General features: G+C 40.0%; 1 protein-coding gene across 5 annotated transcripts in view; it reads left to right on the forward strand.

The window, feature by feature from the left end:
* Positions 1–4,530: 4,530 nt before the first annotated feature.
* RPS6KA3 (ribosomal protein S6 kinase A3) overlaps positions 4,531–19,209 on the forward strand; it is a 74,120-nt gene continuing 59,441 nt past the window's right edge. For 2 of the 5 annotated variants that reach the window (XM_054651640.2, XM_054651650.2), the window contains exons 1-2: positions 4,575–4,788; positions 18,032–18,088. In XM_054651640.2, the coding sequence (XP_054507615.1) occupies positions 4,717–4,788; positions 18,032–18,088 (129 nt within the window). In that variant the 5' untranslated portion in view covers positions 4,575–4,716. Of the gene's footprint in view, positions 4,789–18,031; positions 18,089–19,209 lie in introns of those variants that run through there. The other 3 variants (XM_054651632.2, XM_054651658.2, XM_054651668.2) reach the window with 3 other exon arrangements.

Here is a 19,209-nt window from a genome sequence, read left to right on the forward strand (position 1 = left end):
GCTTCTCAATGTTCCACTGCAAAGGGGTGACAACTTACATTCCATATTTGACAGCAGGTCCCCATGTAAGATCTCAAAGCTCAGCAAGAGGTTTCTTATACTCTGTGGTGAACAGGATAAATTTTGTAATTCAGACAATAAATCTGAGCTATCTGTATGTACAGAAACACTAAAATGAGAACATATGTTGGAGACAGGTATGCTGTAATGAGACCATATTTTATTGAATTCCAGATTTCCACTCAGGATGTAGAAACCACAGGCACAATTATTTCCTGCTAGCATAGTGACCACAGATAAAACTCGGATAAGTAATTCCATCGAGCCTCATGCATTATGTTTTACCCTTTCAGTGCAATTTTATGTAAACATACTTACATCCAGAAAAGCTATAGCTTTAAGCAGTGAGTCAGACATTGTATCTCTAACATATATAGAATTTAGAAGCATTCTTATTGTCATTATCACATTTACTACACTTTCAGGATTAGAACTTCAAAGAAGAGCCTGCCAGAGGAAAATGCAGGAAATGTTTGCATTCCTGTGTGATTCTATCATCCAGGGGCCTGTAATGGTGAAAGCACCCTTCAGCAGATGTTGTTTGAAAGGTCAGGTTAAATCCTAATACACAATAGACATTCATTTCAGTTCTTCCCTTTTTAGTTATTGATTATAATTCTGATTCATACAGCAAATCCTTCTGGTGTCTCTGATATAACAACTCATACCACCTGGAAACTTCTTGCAGCACTTTGTCTCTCTTCCCCTGGTCTTTGTCAGCTTCCCAAACATCACTGAAACCATCCTTCCAATATCCCAATGATGTTAAAGAGATGTTCTTTATATCTGCACCTAAAGCACAGAGCCAATTCTAACTAGCACTAAGGTTTCCTTAGTTTATTTTGGCAGAATGTATTTATGCTTCTTCAATCAAGGCCTCCTCACACTTTTGAAAAGATCATGAAGATAGACTAAGTCTTCTTAGTTGAATCTCATCTATATGAAGTGACTGACTAGATAACACAATTGTCCTTTATGTTCCGCTAGGAATTGAATCCAGGTGTCTTGAGAGTAAGAGACTCTCTTTGTCTGTTAGCTATACAGAGTGTTGATTATTTTTTTAACTCCTTGGAGGTTTTTTCTCATATAAATTCGGATAGTACCTTCTGTATATATTCCTGTGCATTAAATTCAAATGATACACCTCAGTGCTGTGGTCATAATACTTGAAACAGAATTTCACACTTTTGCACTGTATTTACTGTTTCATATTCTATTCAGAAGATACTGCATCATAATTCCCACCTAATGCACTACTAGACCTTCTAGATGAGTGTCAGATTGTGGGGTTTGTTGCCATAGTTTCGTTTCATTTTTTCCCCGCTTTTATGTGTATTTTAAAAATGCAAGTTCAAGCTCCCAAATATTATTCTGATAGTAATATTAGTAAACTAATTTTGTTTTATACTTATTATTTTGGGGGGCATGACTATGGTGATTTATTAATTCTGCAATTAATTCTGCACTAATTGCAAAGAGTAAGTAGGTACTACTTCAAAGCTAAGCAAAGCATTAGATACAACCATCCATAAGCAAGCTTCTCTAACTTCTGTCACATATATATCAAGAGGCTGCCTGTAGGAAAAGACAGGTAAGTACTACTAAGCTGATGTCTGCCTTGCAATCGAGTGACATTTCAGTGAGGTATGTTAGAAACAAGAGGAAAAAAAATGGTGCAGCATGTGAAGCCCATCTAATTCATATGACAAGTTAATGGGATTTTATACAGCACTGTCATTTCAGTGCCATATGCTACCCTTTTCTAACAAACGTGATCAAATTTTTGGTTGCAATGCATATAAAACATCCATGTGGATGCACCACAATTGCAAGCACTTATGCAAAGGTGACATCAACGCCCACAGCCGAGCCTGGTGACAGACAGTTATTAGCAGTGACTGCAGTCAAGCAGAGATAGCTGTGCCTAGAGGGAAAGAGGGAAAAAGGAGAGGTCTGCTGCCACAGGTGAAGGCACTGCCTTACTTTGGCCTGAGACAAAAGGAATGAAAAATAGGAGCCACTGTCTTGAGGCAAAATATCTTCAGCATCTTACCTCTTGCTGGGAGGATGATCCAACTCTGAGCTTAGCAGGATTTGAAAGTCAGAATCCCCTGCATCTCCCTGAGATTAACTGATATGTTTGTCTTCCCTGTGGAGACACTTTCCAGATGATTTTCTTGCCCTGAAGTCTGTTCTTGCATAGTAACTCCTACTAAAATCCTGATGCAGCTTTCTCTTTTATAAAATTTAAATGTGTAGTGTGATAATGCTGAAACCCCTGAACAATGAAATGGCATACTTCTACCTACTCTCTGTACTTCAGAAAAGGTCAGATTCCTATTGTTTGCAGCCCTCTTACCTGCTAGTGCAGAAGATTTTTGCCCCTGTTTTATTTTGGATTTGTAAGATGCATACAGTGAAGGACAAAAGAGGATCTATGTAAAAAACGATAACCAAACTATTACCCCCCTCCCCTTCTAAAAAGAGTTCAAAATTCAAACAAGTAATTTAGAATATGTACCCATGGCAAGAAAGGACAAGACAACTATGAAAGGAAAAGAGATCATGGAGTTTTTTAGTTAGAGGAAGGAAGTCTTTTATAAAGAGGGACTTGTTGAACTATGTGAAATGCAAGTTGAGGTTTGGTGTATTTTTCTTGTGATTGCCACCTTTCAGTTCTCAGGTTCTTCTCCCTAATGGCATGTCTCAGATGTATGTACCTGACTGTGCAGTTGATGCAAGTTCAAATGCATGAACTTTGATAAAGTCAAGTGAAATATCCCTGTGGGGGAATAGAAACTTGTATTTCCAGAGGGATGTAAGGTAACATTTTTTTTTAACATCATGAATTTTTACATTAACTTAGGGATATTTTTTAAAGTCCTGATTTGTGTGTCAACCACATAATGCATGACTGCTGTAAAAAATTAGTTTTATGTTCAACATTCCAGCAGCCAGTCTGAGACTGAAGTGACCTGGTGCTGATCAGACTATGAAAAATTATTTCTTGCATTGTGCTTAATATCGTAACGTTTGCATTGTTCTAAATTTCATATCATTAACCAGCCAGAGTTCTGCAACTTGACCACATTGGAAGGAAGCAGTCCCAGCTCCTCTTCAGCCTTTAATAGGGTGGGTTGGCTGGTTGGTTGGTTAGTTGGTTGGTGAGGTTTTTTTTGAGGACAACAGGAGGTAAAAAGGGTAAGTTTTGATGTGGATCTGTTCCCTGGTATAACTCACCACATGACAGCACAAGCAATTGCACCCCTTCAAGAGACACCGATGCGAGGGCCAGACTGAACTGCAGTAAATAAGGGCACATCTGCTCCTCCTGGCTTCAGGTGATCATTCAACTGTGACCTTTTACTGCAGATATGGAAGTCTCTGTAGGACCAACTGAAGACTGTTTCATTAAGAGCAACTGCCTATCCACTCCTTTGTTCCTCCTTGTAGGTGGGTATTTATGCTTACATGAACATGAAGGGGGATCAAACAGAAACTGCTACCAAACAGAAACAGAAGCAGTCTGTACTCATCAGAACAGTGTGCGCATGCACACATACACAGACACACACACACTCTTTTAATTACTAGCACTCTTGCCATCTCTCCCACTCCAAAAAGCCTTCTAAGTATTTAAAGAACGTTAACTTTTATAAAGGATGGAGTAAATCATGTGACCTGTCAAAATCTATAAATGGTCGGGGCACTGGGGGCTGTCGAAAACTAAGTGGCCTTCTCAGAGAGTTCTGGAAAGTTTGGCTTTAACAGCAAGAAGTCTGACACCAGCGTTCAGCCACCTTCAGTTGCTGGTCTCATGTTTCAAGGATTCTTCAGCATCAGCCAAGGCATCTAATGTTGCAAGACGATGGGTGTTTATGACAGTGCTTAGCATTTTAGGAGAACCATGTAACACCCCAGAGGCTGTGGGTCTCAGTTTTTTTGTTTGCGTATCAGCTAACAACTGAGAGTAAAAAAGTAAGACAAGGGCCGTTTTCAGAACCTGTGGGGGACTTTTTGACAGCTTTACCTTCATGTTTCTTGGCCTGGGGAAGTATGACTTTCCCGCTTCGACGCAACTCCTACTCACGCAGCCCAACCACTACTTAAACGGTGTTGCTACAAAAACAAATTCCTACACCTTAATTCCTTTCCCTCTTTGCCTAATGATATTCTGCACAACACCACGTCTCACCCGCCTCTCGACTTCTCCCTCCGCGCTTGTTTGTGCAAACAAACTCTCCGCCTCTCCAATTCCCCTCAGCCCGGGGAGCGGCAGCAGTCCCGGTTCCCGCAGCCCCTCTCCGTGAGCCGCGCCCGCCCCGGCGGCAGCGCTGAGGGCGCAGCCCCTCACGGGCAAGGAACGGCGCCGGTCAGGGCCGCCGGGCGCAGGCGCGGCCGGGACCCGGCCGCCGCCATGTCGTGAGCGGAAGCCGAGACGGGCCGGGGGAGGGCGGCAGCGCGGCCCCGCCCGGCAGCGGGGAGGGCGCGGGGGAGGGACGGCGGCGGTGGCAGCGGGCAGCAGTCGCCGCAGGAGCTGCCGCCGGAGCTAGCCGGGCTGTCCCGCGCCCTCCGCAGCGCTCGCTGCCTGCCTGGCCGCCCCCGCCGGGTAGCGGGAACGCGGAGCGCGGAGGCTGCGGGAGCCGGGCGGGGAAGATGCCCCTGGCGCAGTTGGCAGACCCTTGGCAGAAGATGGCTGTGGAGAGCACGGCCGAGAGCAGCACCGAGGTACGGGGCGGGCGGGGGGGTGCTGCGGGGAAAGTTGTGAGGAGAGGACGGGACCGGGACTCCCGGTGCTGCCGTCGCTCAGGGGATGGGCAGAGTTTCCCCCTAGCGAGGTTTCGGGATGGGCAGCGGACGGGGGCCAGGCGGCAGCGGCCCGGTGGGGGAGCGCGGCGAGCGCCGGCCCCTGCACGCCGCTTCCTCTCCGGGGCACTGACTCACGGCCGGCACCGGCCGGGACTCCCCCGCCCGCGCCGGGCTCGGGGCGTGTTTCCCGGGACCGGGCTGCTCCCGGCGCGCTCCCTCCCCTTCCGCCCCGTTCCCGGGAGGGAGTAACCTGCCTCCGCGGTGGCCGCCGGCTCGGGCGCTTTTGTTCCAGCGCGGTGTCTGGTTACTGTCACGGCGAGTTGCCTTTCCCGGGGCGGCCCCGCCGCCTCCGCCGGCGCGGCTTGAGGTGGGCAGGAGGACCAGGCCTGCCCTCGCCTTGCCCGGTGCCCTCGCCTTGCGGCCGCTCCCCGTGTGGGTCCCCGCCCGGTGCCGCTGCCCCCTTATCTCGGCAGGATGGGGTTGCCGGTAGTTTCGCAAGAATTTGGGAAACCGCAGGGACGTGAAGGGTGGTGGAGCATGGGTGAAGCTTTGTGCTCGGTAGCGTTGCCGGGAACAACCCCGGGGTGCCGCGCAGTGTGGGTTTCCCGCTGTGGTAGCGGGGAGTGCGTGTTGTGCCTGTCCTTGTTAGGCAGGACGCGTGTCAGCTTTCCTAGGTTGGAATAATGAGAGCGGCTGGAAATTAGAGTCACTTGATACCGAGGCCATAGAAGCTTTCAGTTATTTTAATATTTTTTCCTACTATTCTTGGTTTGGATCTATGTAAACACTGCACCTACACAGTCAGTTGTGCTTGCTCCGTGAGTCCCTAGTAGCCTACAGTGCGTGTGCTACTTTGCGACCAGATTCCATCTGAAAAGAAAAAGCTGCTTTTGACAGTGCAGCTTCGACCTGAATCGGCTCCAGCTGATACTCAGCCAGGCTGCTTCAAGTGATGCTGATGTGGAGCGGTGTGGACCCAGGCCAGCTCCCAGCAATTAGTCGCAAGGTTAGGACTCTCTCCTTAGTGAGACGAGCATAGAGGGACCAATGCAGAGTTTCTGCAGTATCAGGATTTGTCCTTTTGGTCTTTGTCTTGTCATCCTTCGGCTGAAAGTCACTGTATCTCAGGGAGTCAGAAGAACCTACAGTTCACATCTGACAGGCACATACTTTTTTTTTTTAATTCTTGTCAGGTACTGTAGTTACTTTTAAATTCGTGCTAGTTATTCACCGACTTCTGGAGTAGTGATCTTAGATGATTTTAAACTGGGAGTAACTACATAGAGTGTGATGCTTGAGGGTGGGGCAGAGGGTGGTAGGGGAAAACAGATTAATCATTTAGAGAAAAGAACTGTTGCTTTAGTCTTTGATGCTCACTGCATGTGGTCTAACTTCAATAATAGTGTATTTTCTAGATATGTAGAAAAATAGATTGTTATTTGCAATATGTGTACTTGCATGATTATACTTTACTTGTTTTAGCATATTTCAGACATCATTTGTTTTTAAATTGCTGTCCTAAACTTTTTGAAATAAGTGTACTTTATCACTTCCTTAAAAGCAGTTAAACTTTTTATTGACATGAGTGTATCATGTAGAGCAGTTTATCACCAAAAAATGTCTAGGACCAATAATAAAACATGAAACAGCATGAACTGACAGGTTTGCACTCCAAGGCCCTAGCCTAGAATAAACAGTTTTTGAAAAGACCAGGCTGCACCTGCAAAAGCTTCTAAGATGACATTCAAAAGGAAAAAGTTCCTTAGAAAGGTTGCTTATGTGAAATAACTATTTAAGAAAAGATATTTTAGTAAAAATAGTTTAATTCAAATACATAGACAAGTGACCTAAATACATAACTTGGATTTTTGATTTGCATGAGTTGTGTTTATCTGTAGCATAGTGATATCCTAATTACAGACCCTATTCTGCAAGAGTATCCTTGGGCAAAAATGTTCTTACATTTGCCTGAAACTCATTGTGATTTCAGTCATAGTTTGATACTAATAATGTCTTAGCTGTAACTCTGAGTAAAGCATTTCTGCTAACCTCTCTGATTTGCTGACACAAGTCTTGAAACGCTGATTAGCCACATATGGAATTACAAATTTTTGAGCTCTAAAACTCAGCTCAGACACTTTCCTTGTCTTAACGACTAATGGAATTTTTAATTGACTTGATTTTTCATTTGTTTCCCAGTGCAGTCCCATAGTTACAGTGGTACCACCAAGGAGGTGATATTCTGTGATGGGTGAGCAAATTTAGGAGAAGGACTAGGATACCTTTAAATAGCTTTAGAGTAGAAGTGTACTTAACCACAAAGAGCTGCTGTAACTTAGGCGTGCAGAACATAGTCTTTCTTTCTTAAAAAATAAAGCGGACAAATTTTTTTTTAGATAAAATGTGGCTTTATAATTTTCAGGACTTTTGTTTCTACAGGTCCAAACAGGCCAATGATGCACATTGCATCTCTGACAGCTTTTTTAATGTGTAAAGTAGTTACACTATTTTTAAAATATTTTGTCTGTACGTGTAGTTTCAGTTTCATGTTGTAAATCACAGCACCTTTAAAGCTTGTGGAATGATGCTGTCTCTTACTGACTCAGGGTCTACTCAGGATTCATAACAAGCACAGGTTAGTTTTTCATGGTGAGAATATGCCTGTTATTGCAAATCATCTTCTTTCGAGCAAATTAAGTATTGATGACTTGAGTCTGCATTTGAATGCCTGAATAACTAGCCTGATCCTTTGATCTGTACTCCCAGCCATGCATATTAATATCAACTGGAGGAGAATGAATACAGTTATGGCAGCCAAATTTTGGACACCAATATGTTGAAAGAACTGGCCCTCATAAGGAGATGCCATTTGCTAGACGTTCTGGGAAGCATTTGTGACAGCTGTCATTAGGAGCTTTAATTTAGATGCTCCAGACTGACTGTGGAGAAAGTTCTTTTTTTTTTTCCACTGCTCTTGACAGAGTTTATGGTCACTTGTTCAGGTGTTTAAGTAGGTGGTATGAATCTTCCTTCACAATTTCTTTGTTTTATATTCTGTATCCAGGATTATTTGAACTTTCCATGAGACAAGGGATGCTAGCACTTAGCAGTCATGCTGATATTTTAAAGAAGCTAGTATAATGCAAATTTTGCTTTGTAATTTCATTTTGATTGTCAGTGTGGCATTCTCTATGTCAATATATATTTCTGGCCTGGAAGCTGAAATTTGTCAGATGTCTTTCCACCTGTAGCCTTGAGCCTGTGTTTGTGATTGTCTCTTCACATTCTGTACCATGTAATCAGTGTTGTACTTGTCTTCCACAGGAGCAAAGGCTGTATTTACAGTCATTTCTGGTATAGCCAACACAGGTAAATAGTTAAAGCCAAAGTGGAATCACCTAAATGGACTGGTCTGTGGGGGTTTTGAAGACTATCCATTTTCTCTCCATTGTAGACAAAATTCTGTGCAGCACTCGGCTGTCGCTTCTCATGCAGAACTGCTGTCAGCATAGTGCATTCTGAAGTCTGAATTTTTCACTGATTTGTGGGCTGATGTTTTCTTGTACTGAGTTAAAAATGGGAATTAGAAATTTAATTTTCATTTAAATAAGTAGTATACACTATATTCCACAAACTGTTGTGATAGACGGATAACAGGTCTTATATGTATGTAAATACTATCTTGAGAAACACATAATCTGCATGAGAAGTGTTGGAGGGGGATGTTCAGATTTTTCATATCCTTATTGGTACCATTTTACCTGCTTTGTTTTCCAGTTAACGCAATCCTAATCTGTAACATAGTAATCATGTCCTGTGGTCAGCTGAGTGGGGCAGGAAAAGACAGGAGCTTTACTTTGTTGAATTCAGTACCTCCATGCACTCACTATTGTGTGCTCTCTGCAGCTCTTGGTTTCCTTGTAAAGGTGTTGAATTTAACTTCTCTGAATGGTTCTGTTGCTTTTCTTCGGGCATCGGCAGTTCTTATCTTGTTATTGTTTTTTTTGTTGTAGTGTAGGCGATATTTCTTGCCCCAGCTGTAACACAAAGTAGATGTGAGCAGATTGACACATTTAAAGGTGTGTCTGTTATCTTTGAATTGGTTGTGGTCTGTCGCACTGACTGTAGTTGTTTGTCATTTGAAATGCTAAACTTAAAGTCACATTGAAACATAGACTGAGGTGGGCGTTTAATTATTTCTGCACATCAAAAATACTAGCTTTGGGTGTTGACTGATCTTGGCAGGTGGCAGATCTACCAGCTTTAAGAGCCTACTCAAGATACTGGTTTGGAATTGTGTTTTTTCCTGTGGGGAGATGTTTTGTTTTGAATTTGAGGCTTTCTTTTTTTGGGTTCTTTTTTCCACCAGATATAATTCATAACCATATACCAATAGTGAAACTTTTAAACAGTTTTTCAGGCCAGAGTAGATTCATATAATCAGGGGTTTTTTTTCAATTTTGGTGATGTTCAAGAGGAGAACAATTTCATCAGTAAAACTAGGAAAAGTTAGAATCCCTTCAGGGAATATTTAAGTTTGGGCAAAGTGGTTGAGTACCACCATTGCTGTGCTATATGCTTGCATACGTGATACCATGCTACTTATTCTCTCCTTATTCCCTGAAATAAGATTAAATGCCTCACCCACTGGAAATAGAGGGGAGAAAAAAATCCTGTGTAGCAGATGGGAAAATGAGGCTCAACAGCTTAGTGACCCCATCTAGCATCATTCATTGAGTCTCTTCTAGAACTACATGAACTCTGATTTTTTGGGACCTGCTCCAGTGGCTTGACCACAAAGTTACTGCTAGTTCATTCCTATCAGTAAGAGTTACCATATGTTGTCTTTGATGCAAGAAACCTCTGTGGTATGCTTAACACTCCACTTAACTATTTTTGGAGGAAACAATTTTTATTATTAATTTATTTATTTATTCAGTGAAGCCATTCAATTTTGTGTGAGTGAGTATGTATCTTAAAAATACTTTACTGTGGTCTGGGTCTGTTTCCTGACAGTTTCTAAGTTGAAATTAAAATAAATGTTAAAAGAATATTTAAGTAATTTAATCCAAGCATTAATTTATTGAAACATGCTTAGCTAGATGCAAATGATGTGAAGAAATGGTATTTTGTGATTTTAAATATCCAACGATACATAGCTCTGAAAAATAAAACCCTCTTTGTCCTGCATATTCAAAAGGTAGTGTTTTTAGGATGTAAATATTATTTGAATTATTTCTTGCATAAGATGTTTGCCAAAATTAGTTACTGTTAGAACTTAGACTTACTTGTGAAAAAATGCTTTTAGCTTCATGGGGGTTTTTTCTCCTTCTGTCTTCCTGTAGCTGACTTTTGTTTCATAGTCAGAACTATACTTCAGAAATCCTGAATTTTAGGAAGTAGTGAAGTTGTTCCACAGCTTATTCTCTATTCTTAGCAGAATGTATGAAAATAGTAAACTATAAAATAAGTGTAAAAAAGGTGTAAATTTCACCCTTTGAATTTATTATGAATTCTGAGAAACTAGCTGACTTCTGAAAACCTGTGTGTGTAACACAGGGAAGCGCAGTGCAGAGCCTTGCTGTGCCTGCTCAGGGAAGGGCCTGGCACATCCTCCCTGAGTGCATCCAGTCCTTTGGCAGGAGCCTGGGAAGGCACAGGGCATTTCCAGGGGCCTGGGACTGCAGGAGGAAGGGAAGGTGAGCTGCACCTGCCTTCTCATGCAGATCCAGGCTTGGTACAACTAAGATTTGTACACTCTCAGGTGCCAGAGTCACTCTTAAGATTATGCATGCAAGCAGAAGGAATTTCTTCTATTTTCAGGTGTGCAGCAGTAGTTGGGTATATTAAGGTGGGTGATTTCTAATAATGTGTGTATTTCTTCTTCCTCTTTGGAGCAGATGAACAGAGATTGGGTGCTGTGGGGTTTTTGGCTTTGTTTTACTAAGGCTGGTCAATTGATGTGTAAAGCGTAATAATTTACTACCCATCCACTTGTTTAGGTAGGGAACTGAGACTTTCTCTTCCCTGTCTTTTTCTCATTTTCTTGGGTTTTTTGTTGATTGGCTGGGGTTTTTTTGTGAACACATGACCACACACTATTTGGAGCTGGTTTTAGCTACACAGCCTGCTTGTCCAAGACCAAGATTTTATAATAGTATATGTACAGCATCTTGAATAATGTTGTGGCACTTGCTTGACTTCAAGATGAGTTAATTTGGAGAATAAAACTTGCTGAGAGCTTTTTACTATACTTTTCTAATGTTCCTTGGCATGGTGCTGGAGAAATGCCAGCGAAGAAAAGCACTGCGGTGCAGGAAAGGGGACTGCTTTTCTGTATTGTTCAACTATACTCTTGAGTCATACTAGATGGGAAGAAGGTGGCAAAGCAGATAGGGTTTACAAAATCACATAGTTAAAGTTGCCCAAGTATCCTAACTTAAAGAAGTTTGGCTTTGTACCTAAATGATTTGCAAGTTAATGGCTTTTATCTCAGTTTGTCTATGGAGAGGCAAGTTTCAACATCCTGTTGTTTCTCTTAATACTTAGCAAAGGAAGAAGTCTGTCACCTTAGACAATAAAATTGAAAATAAATTCTGTGGAATTCATGGAACATAAGTTAACAAAGTTTTATATTAAAATGCTGGTGGGATTTTTTTTTTAAAGAAGGAGTTTTTAATACTTGCATGTACTATTTCTAACAGTATATGTAAAATGTTTTGGATGAGTGTTATAAGAGAACAGCTAGAGAAGTCTAAGATGGTGGCTCACTTCTGCTATTTGCATCTAGTAAATTTTAATCAGGTCAGGATTTAGGTAAGTGCTTTGGATCTGTGTGGCTTCACAGCTCAGAAGTTAGGGCACAAGTCATTAATTCAGATCCTATTAAAGCCTTATATTTTATTTAAGCACTGGAATAGATTGTGAAAACTCCTGAAGATTTAAGAAGAGCTTAGACATAAATGTCTTGTGAGCAGCATTGTAGGAATAGCTGATCTTGCTTTGGTACATGGAGATAGATCAGCTGACCTCTTAAGGTCCTTTTTGGTCTATTTTCAACTATTTTTTGCAGACCAACAAATTTTTTCTCAGGGTAGCTCATTGCTGCTTAGAATAGCAGTTTTGAGTGTGCACAGTTCAAAAGGTTTTTACTAAATGTGGTTCCACACAGTGCCTTGTGGCACAGATGTGTTATGAGTGTTTCAGTGGAATGCTGCATTTTGTGCTGCTTTGAAACAAGCCAGAAGCATTGTCACAGCTTTATTCTATCCAAGGACCTCACAGTTCTTGGGCTTTGTCAGTTGAGAGTCCCTTGAAAACATAGAGGGAAGGAGCTTGGGTCTATATATACCCAGTGTTTTAATGACTAAATAATACTGCAAGTTCTCATGTGTTTAAATCCAGTAACTGGGTAGATCTGGAAGTTTTCATAGTTGACAACTAGGAGTTACCTGAGAGAGCCTTCATCACCTATGTTACTCATTGGCATGTTAAAACTTCCACATAACAATTTGTGAGGGGTCTGATTCAGACATCTTATCTCTTTTTCTTATTTGTGTCCTCAAAGAATCATTCTGCACTGATTTACAGTTTAATTCTTGATTTAACTCTTGTCAAGTCTTGATTAATTGCTGAGTCTAGGAATAGAACATTTTTTGCGTTTACTGAGTTTTGTGGTTCTGCTACAAGGCACCAATTACATGGAAAAGCCAGTAGTTGCCAAGTCTACCGAACTCTGTTATTAGTATAAGGACTGCCTACTAATTTATATGCTCAATTCCAGTATTAATAATTAGGAAATATTGACTTTAATGGCAGAAAAACTATTCCAAAAGATGCAATTGGTATCAGTTTCATAAAGAGTTTTTAAGTAGCTGACAAAGATAGTTGAGGAAAAAAGTTAAAATATTTACCAGAAAGAATACTTAAACATTCCAAAATAGTCTAAATTCAAAGGGAAAATATTCTGGGGATGGGAGGAGGTGTCAAATATTGAAGAATATCTGGGGACAAACTTAATGCCCTTCAGAAAAAAATCCTTTTAGACTGTAGAAAAGAACAAAGATTAACAGAATGTAGGAATGGAGATGCTAAACTAAATCTAAAAACTTCAAGTGTATACTATCTATCATATTATTGATGAAACTAAGGGGAAAATATGAAAAATGAATACAATAGGAAACATAAGTATTTGCTCACTTAAAACTTCAATTGATATGGTTTGGATACATGTAAAAACAGTACATTCCCAGTACATTGCATGTACTGGAAATGGTGGTTACCTGACATTATTATTAAAACAAGATATCCTGCCCCAAGTTCCAAAGTCCTAATTGTATTTATGGATGCTAGGTGCTGTATTATATGTACAAAATTATCCATCTGGATCCAGTGCTAATCAGAAAGGTAGTTTTGAAAAGCATTAGGTTTATTGTGCAGGTAAGTTTTGCCAGACTTCTGAAACAAATTGAATCTCTTACAGTAAATGCTGAGACTATAATTAAAAAAAAAAAAAAAGTGGCATTACAACTTGCAGATCAATATGTAACTGTAGTACGTAAAGTGCAGGATATTCAGTGCTTCAAAGGAAGTGGTTAATTGATTGTAGAGAGATGTGGGCTGCATTTCTTGGTGTACTTCTTTCTTACAAAGGATTTGGTATGACTGTGTGTTCTTGATGCCAGTACCTTAACATGTGATTCTACTTGTGACCACATTGTCCCTGCAATGTGCTTTTTATGGGTGTGCATTACTGGTCCAGATTTGAAATAATTTGAATTTTAAAAAAACTTTCTTTAAACTTTCTGCCAGGAAATTCCTAGGAGTTCTTACATTCTGAGAGTTCAGCAGTTTGAAACCTGTAATTTTTGATTGCTAGAAATATTGATGATTGATTGACTTTTGTGTCACATGTTCTGTCAGATCATTTGGGGGACATTCATGTACTAGCTGCCTGATAAAGATTCCCTGGTGTCTGCCTGCTTTATACCTAGTAGAGAACCTGTAGGATCTCTTTGTGTTCCTGTCCATGTGCCTTCAGGAAAACTGCTGGAGCTCAGCTGTGTTTAGGTATTGATTTCTACTAATTTAGTGAGATATGGCAACAGGTTTAAAAGCTTTGAGGAAACAAATTTTGTACCTTAATTAACATGACTTTTTCCACTGGAAAACAGAATAGGAAGTTGAATCAGAGTGGATTGGAAGACCATTTTATAGGTTGCCTTTGTAAGGGATGGGCACCCTCCTTTCCCTGGTAGAAATTGATTGTTTACATGTTCAGGTATAAGTAGAAATTTTCTAAGGACCTTTTCTGTTATTTTTTCTTCTCTTGTGTTGCCATCTGAAATAGGTTTTACTTTTGAAACCAGAGTACTGGGAATATCTAGATCGTGGATCAATTCTGCTTAATTAGTTGCCCTGCTATGGGAGGAGAGCACCTGAAGAATAATCAAGGTCTGGAGTCTGTCCTTTGAATTAAACTAATCTGAGAATGCAAAAGATATATATTCAGCCTTCTCTTGGTCTGTGTTCATCAGACTATTAGATCTGCTCCCAGCCTGTTATGTCATCAAGGCATGCCCTTGGTGCTAGTTAAATACTAGAGGGAGTCTACAACCAGCAAAACAAAACATGTTTCATTTGCTCACTTCTTAAGTGTGCTGCTGACCTCCTCACTCCACACTGCTTTCAACAGTGCCATTTCCAACAGGAACCTTTGGGCTTTACATTTGAACTCCTACAAAAGGCTACAAAGTACACAGCCTTTCTGAATACACAGCTGTTTTCTATTCAATGGTATATACCAGCAAACCATAAATCATATATACATATTCTTCTTTACCTTACATGGCTCAGACTGTTCTGAGAAAAACTGGTTCTACCATCCAGTGATTCCCTTAGCATAATCATTGCTTGGGTAGACCTGTTTGAAAAGATCTTGCTAAGCCAGTGCTCTGGCTCAGACAGGACTGCATGGTGCTCATGCTGATTGCTTGAGTTTGTTCCTAGTTCCACTGAGTGTGTTTTGCTTGAGTTCAGCTGAAAAGTAACTGTGAGGAGTGCAGGATTAAACAGGAAGACCAGATTGTGCAAAACAGTTTATTTTTTTTGCAGAAGTTTGCTGTGGTTTTTCTGGTTGACTGCTGAGAAAGTCAGTGAGGTTGAAGATTAGAGCCTTTTTAAAAACAGAGGTTGATCTCGCCTTTTTCTCTTTGAAGGGAGGCTTCTCTGAAGTTTCTGAGGGTGCATTTCACTTCCAACTGATTTCAGTTGTCTTAAAATAGTAAATGTGAGAACTTAAACTTACTGTGTTGTGAATTCTTTTTTAACCTGCAGTTAATGTACATTACTATTTAGCAGAATGACTATTGTAGCAGGAATTACTATTTCTGAAAATCTGCATGTGGAATGGAGTCAGTGTAGAGCACATGGTTTTGATATACAAATTGCCCTATTTTAGGCCCCAGAGTTTAGCCATTGTTGCTGTTAGGACATTACAGACTCCTCCTTTTCAGCTAAAGTCAATTATTTTATTTGTTCCACTGTTTTTTTTTGTTGTTTTTTTTTCTGATTGCAAGGTTGAAAGAAGCTATGTTGTGGTGTGAACAGAATGTAGAGGTGTGTAGCTAACATACTAATGTTAATTTATGTCTTAAATTTGAGAAAAGAGGAAGTATGTGACTTGTGGCCTTGATGGTAATGATATATGTGTACTCAATATACAGCTTGTCCCTGTAAACAAGCTTTATTAAAAACACTCATTTCTGTTACTTAGCTAAGCTGGTATTTTTCTGGTCTTCCATTTGATAATATTAACTTTTTATGTCTCTTAAGGAAGGGTAGTACAATACAATATGCACTGCCTGTACACTATAAGTAAAAGATATTACAGTGTGGGGAATGTGGGCTTTTGGGAGAATCATCAAATTACCCTTTGCTGTACAGATAAAAGATTGTATTAGCTGCCCTTAACTGAGACAGCTTTTAAAGATTATATTCACTGCTGTAGTTATGTATAGCACATGCCACTGATTTCTTACTAGAAAGAAATCTTTCCATCATGGAAAGATGACTTCCAGATTTGACCACAGTCATGTCAGAAGTCTCTAGTATCTTCCTGAAGCTTTTCCTGAAGGAAAGATGAGAAAATAGCACTGCTACCATGTGCCAGATGTCTGCACTAGGAAGACAATCAGAAAATCCTGTCTTCTTCCCCTCCCCACCACCTAAACAAAACAACCAAAAACCCCCAAAAATAAATCCAAAACCAAAAAAAAGCCCCAAACAACACAAAAAAAGCCCCCCAAAAAACCTAAAAAAACACCCCCTCAAAAAACCCCAGCCCACCTGTGTCATATTTGGGAAATCCATGATTCCTATAATTTAGCTTTTTCTAGCTGCATCTTCCAGGAAAAAAAAAAGCTCCAGAGAAAAGTTGCTAGAGAGCTGGTAATCATCTGATTGAACATTCAGTGTGCTTGCAATATTTGAAAATTAGAATTTGGAAGTGGTTAGGATTTAATCTGACACATATGAAAGACTCTCCTGTAGCCATATGCAAGCTAGAAGATTCTATTAATCAGAAGTGGTTACAGAAGATGTTAGGAAAGTTCTGAAGAATTCTGCTGAAAAACTGAGTAGTGGGAAGGAAGGTGTGAAATGAAGCTAAAATCTGAATTTCTGAACAGCTTTTACTAACTTTCTGACATCTAAAAGGTACCTATTTATACATGTATGTAACTTTTAAGTAAATTAGGATTTGAAAAAATTGATTAATTAGACTTTGGATTCTCTAGGGAAACAATGCACAAATGAGCTCAGATTCTGTCTCCAATGGTAATGGAAAATGGTAACCATTTTTAATAGTTTTTTGTGACCGTGTTCACAGGGGTCTGAGGATGAGGGAAGAGATGAGGATCTGACTCCATGTTTCAGAAGGCTTGATTTATTATTTTATTATATATATTATATTAAAACTATACTAAAAGAATAGAAGAAAGGATTTCATCAGAAGGCTAGCTAAGAATAGAAAAGAAGGAATGAATAACAAAGGCTTGTGTCTCGGACAGAGAGTCCAACCCAGCTGACTGTGATTGGCCATTAATTAGAAACAACCAGATGGGACCAATCACAGATGCCCCTGTTGCATTCCACAGCAGCAGATAATCATTGTTTACATTTTGTTCCTGAGGCCTCAGCTTCTCAGGAGGAAAAATCCTAAGGAAAGGATTTTTCAGAAAATATCATGGCTACAGTTTTTCATTTGTTTCTAAAATGATACTGAATCACTGTTAAAATTTAGGAGCAAACTAAGAATTAATGCCTGAGGTGATGCCCTGTTCCCTAACTTAGTAAATATGTACTTTTATTTACAACTTCCTATTGGTCATGCTTGTTGTGTAAGCAAAGTCATTCAGATTCTTTCAGGCAAAAATCTCTTAGAAATTCTCCAATTATAGTATCACTGTCAAGCAAAGGAAAGCCTTTGTTGACCAACAAGGTATTCAAGGTTTTTGGATTTTTTTTAAATCTTTATTACTAAATTTCAAATTCAAAAGCCTTTTTCTGTATTGCTTGTTAGCATAGCCCTTGGGAAGTACAGAAAGTGGTAAATGCTGTCTAATTGATAGTAAAATTAGAATTGCATTCAGTATTTTTTTAAGGAAAATGTATAACTACAGTCTATACTGTAGTTATAAATTTTCCTTAAGGTGGAATAAGGACTGACTTGCTATGTAAGGTCATGGTCTTAGAAGGAGCCCCTTTATCTGTTCATTTTGTGTGACTTTTTGCCATTCAGTCTTCATCAGGTTTAACTGTTTTGCAGAAGTTGTAGTAATGCAAATAATGTCTAGCTGTGTAGTAATGAGGCTTCAAATGCCAGGTGGTTTTATGTATTTCTTCCTGTGACTTCATCCAGGTTGAGAATACACAAGGATCAAAGCAAGAGTGGCATTACATGCCAGCAATAGGGAATTTTCCCTATTTACTGTTTACTTTCAATTACTTTTCATTTTTTCAATTTCAGTGTTTACTTTCAATTACCTGCTTTTGTAGAATATGGAGAAGAGAGTACAGTAACATGCTATGAAAGCCTATTTCCAATATATTTATTTCTGTACTTGGATTCAGTATTTATTTTCACTTTGTGTCTTTTTTATAGAATGGACAGCAAATTGTGGATGAACCTATGGGAGAAGATGATATCAACCAACAAACTGTAAGTAAAAGATGGCTGTAATAAAAACAGTACAATTTTGGAGCACACTGACATCTCTTAATTCATAATGGCAGTTTGCCACTAGTGTTTTGTTGTTTGATATTACTGGGCATGGGGTGCACTCTCAGATCTTAATATTTTTGAGAGAGGTTTTTTTTCTCACTGACTCCAGTCTAGTTTGGTATCCTGCTGTTCTCAAAACTCATCCCTCAGCTTTTAATAGTGTTTCAGGGAAGGTTGAGTGTGAGGAACAACTGTGAAAGTGTAGTTTCCATTGTGCTGGTTATTGAAAAGCATTCCTCAAAGGAGTTCTTAACCTAGGCTTCTTAAAAATAGAGATTGTTACTAAAGAGAGGATCAGTGAACCTTCCTTACTGTGATAATTTTTAAGGTTCCTTGTCTTCATGTCGGACTTGCAGTTTACAAAATTTCATAATGTGAAGATACTGAGTTCAGTTTTCTTGTTGCAATGCCTGTGAATTTTGTCAAACATGAAGTTTAGCTGTGCTTTCATGTTAGAGAGTACTAGCTGAATCTTAGGTCTGGTGATAAATGGCTTTGCCAATAAAAACAATTTTTGAAATTCCATATTTGGTTGGACTTCAGGGTTTATATGCTGCTGTTGCATATTGTGCAGACTTCAGGTTGTGAGTAGATGGTCCAAGCTGTTTCCCATTCCACTTGTGCTGCTTGACAGGGAGGAGGTAGAGGGGTGGTATCAGCCTGAGAAGAAGGGGAGGGTGGAGAAAAAGGTGGCTTTAGTTTCATCTTTGTTTCTCACTATCCTGGCAACAGGTGAAATAATCCATTCCCTAAATGGATACTCTCTGGCCCATGGTGGTAACTGGAGTGTGCTGTCCCTGTTGTTAAGGCAGGGCATGAGCTTTTCTCCTACATGTCCTGCTGAGGAGGGGGATTGAGAAGGTGGCTGGGTGGGTGTCTGGCAGTCAGTTAAGGTTTATCCCTCAAAATTATCAAACTTCTCTTTCAATATTTGATAACTACAGAACGCTTGCAAATGTTTCCCTATATTTCCTTTGGAAATTTCCAAACTGCTGCTTTTTATGTGAGCACCTGATTTTAATACAGTATAACCATCAAAAAGTTAAAGCATTAATCTG

The sequence above is a fragment of the Agelaius phoeniceus genome, chromosome 2 (assembly GCF_051311805.1).
Source record: "Agelaius phoeniceus isolate bAgePho1 chromosome 2, bAgePho1.hap1, whole genome shotgun sequence".
In the NCBI taxonomy this organism is placed as follows: Eukaryota; Metazoa; Chordata; class Aves; order Passeriformes; family Icteridae; genus Agelaius; species Agelaius phoeniceus.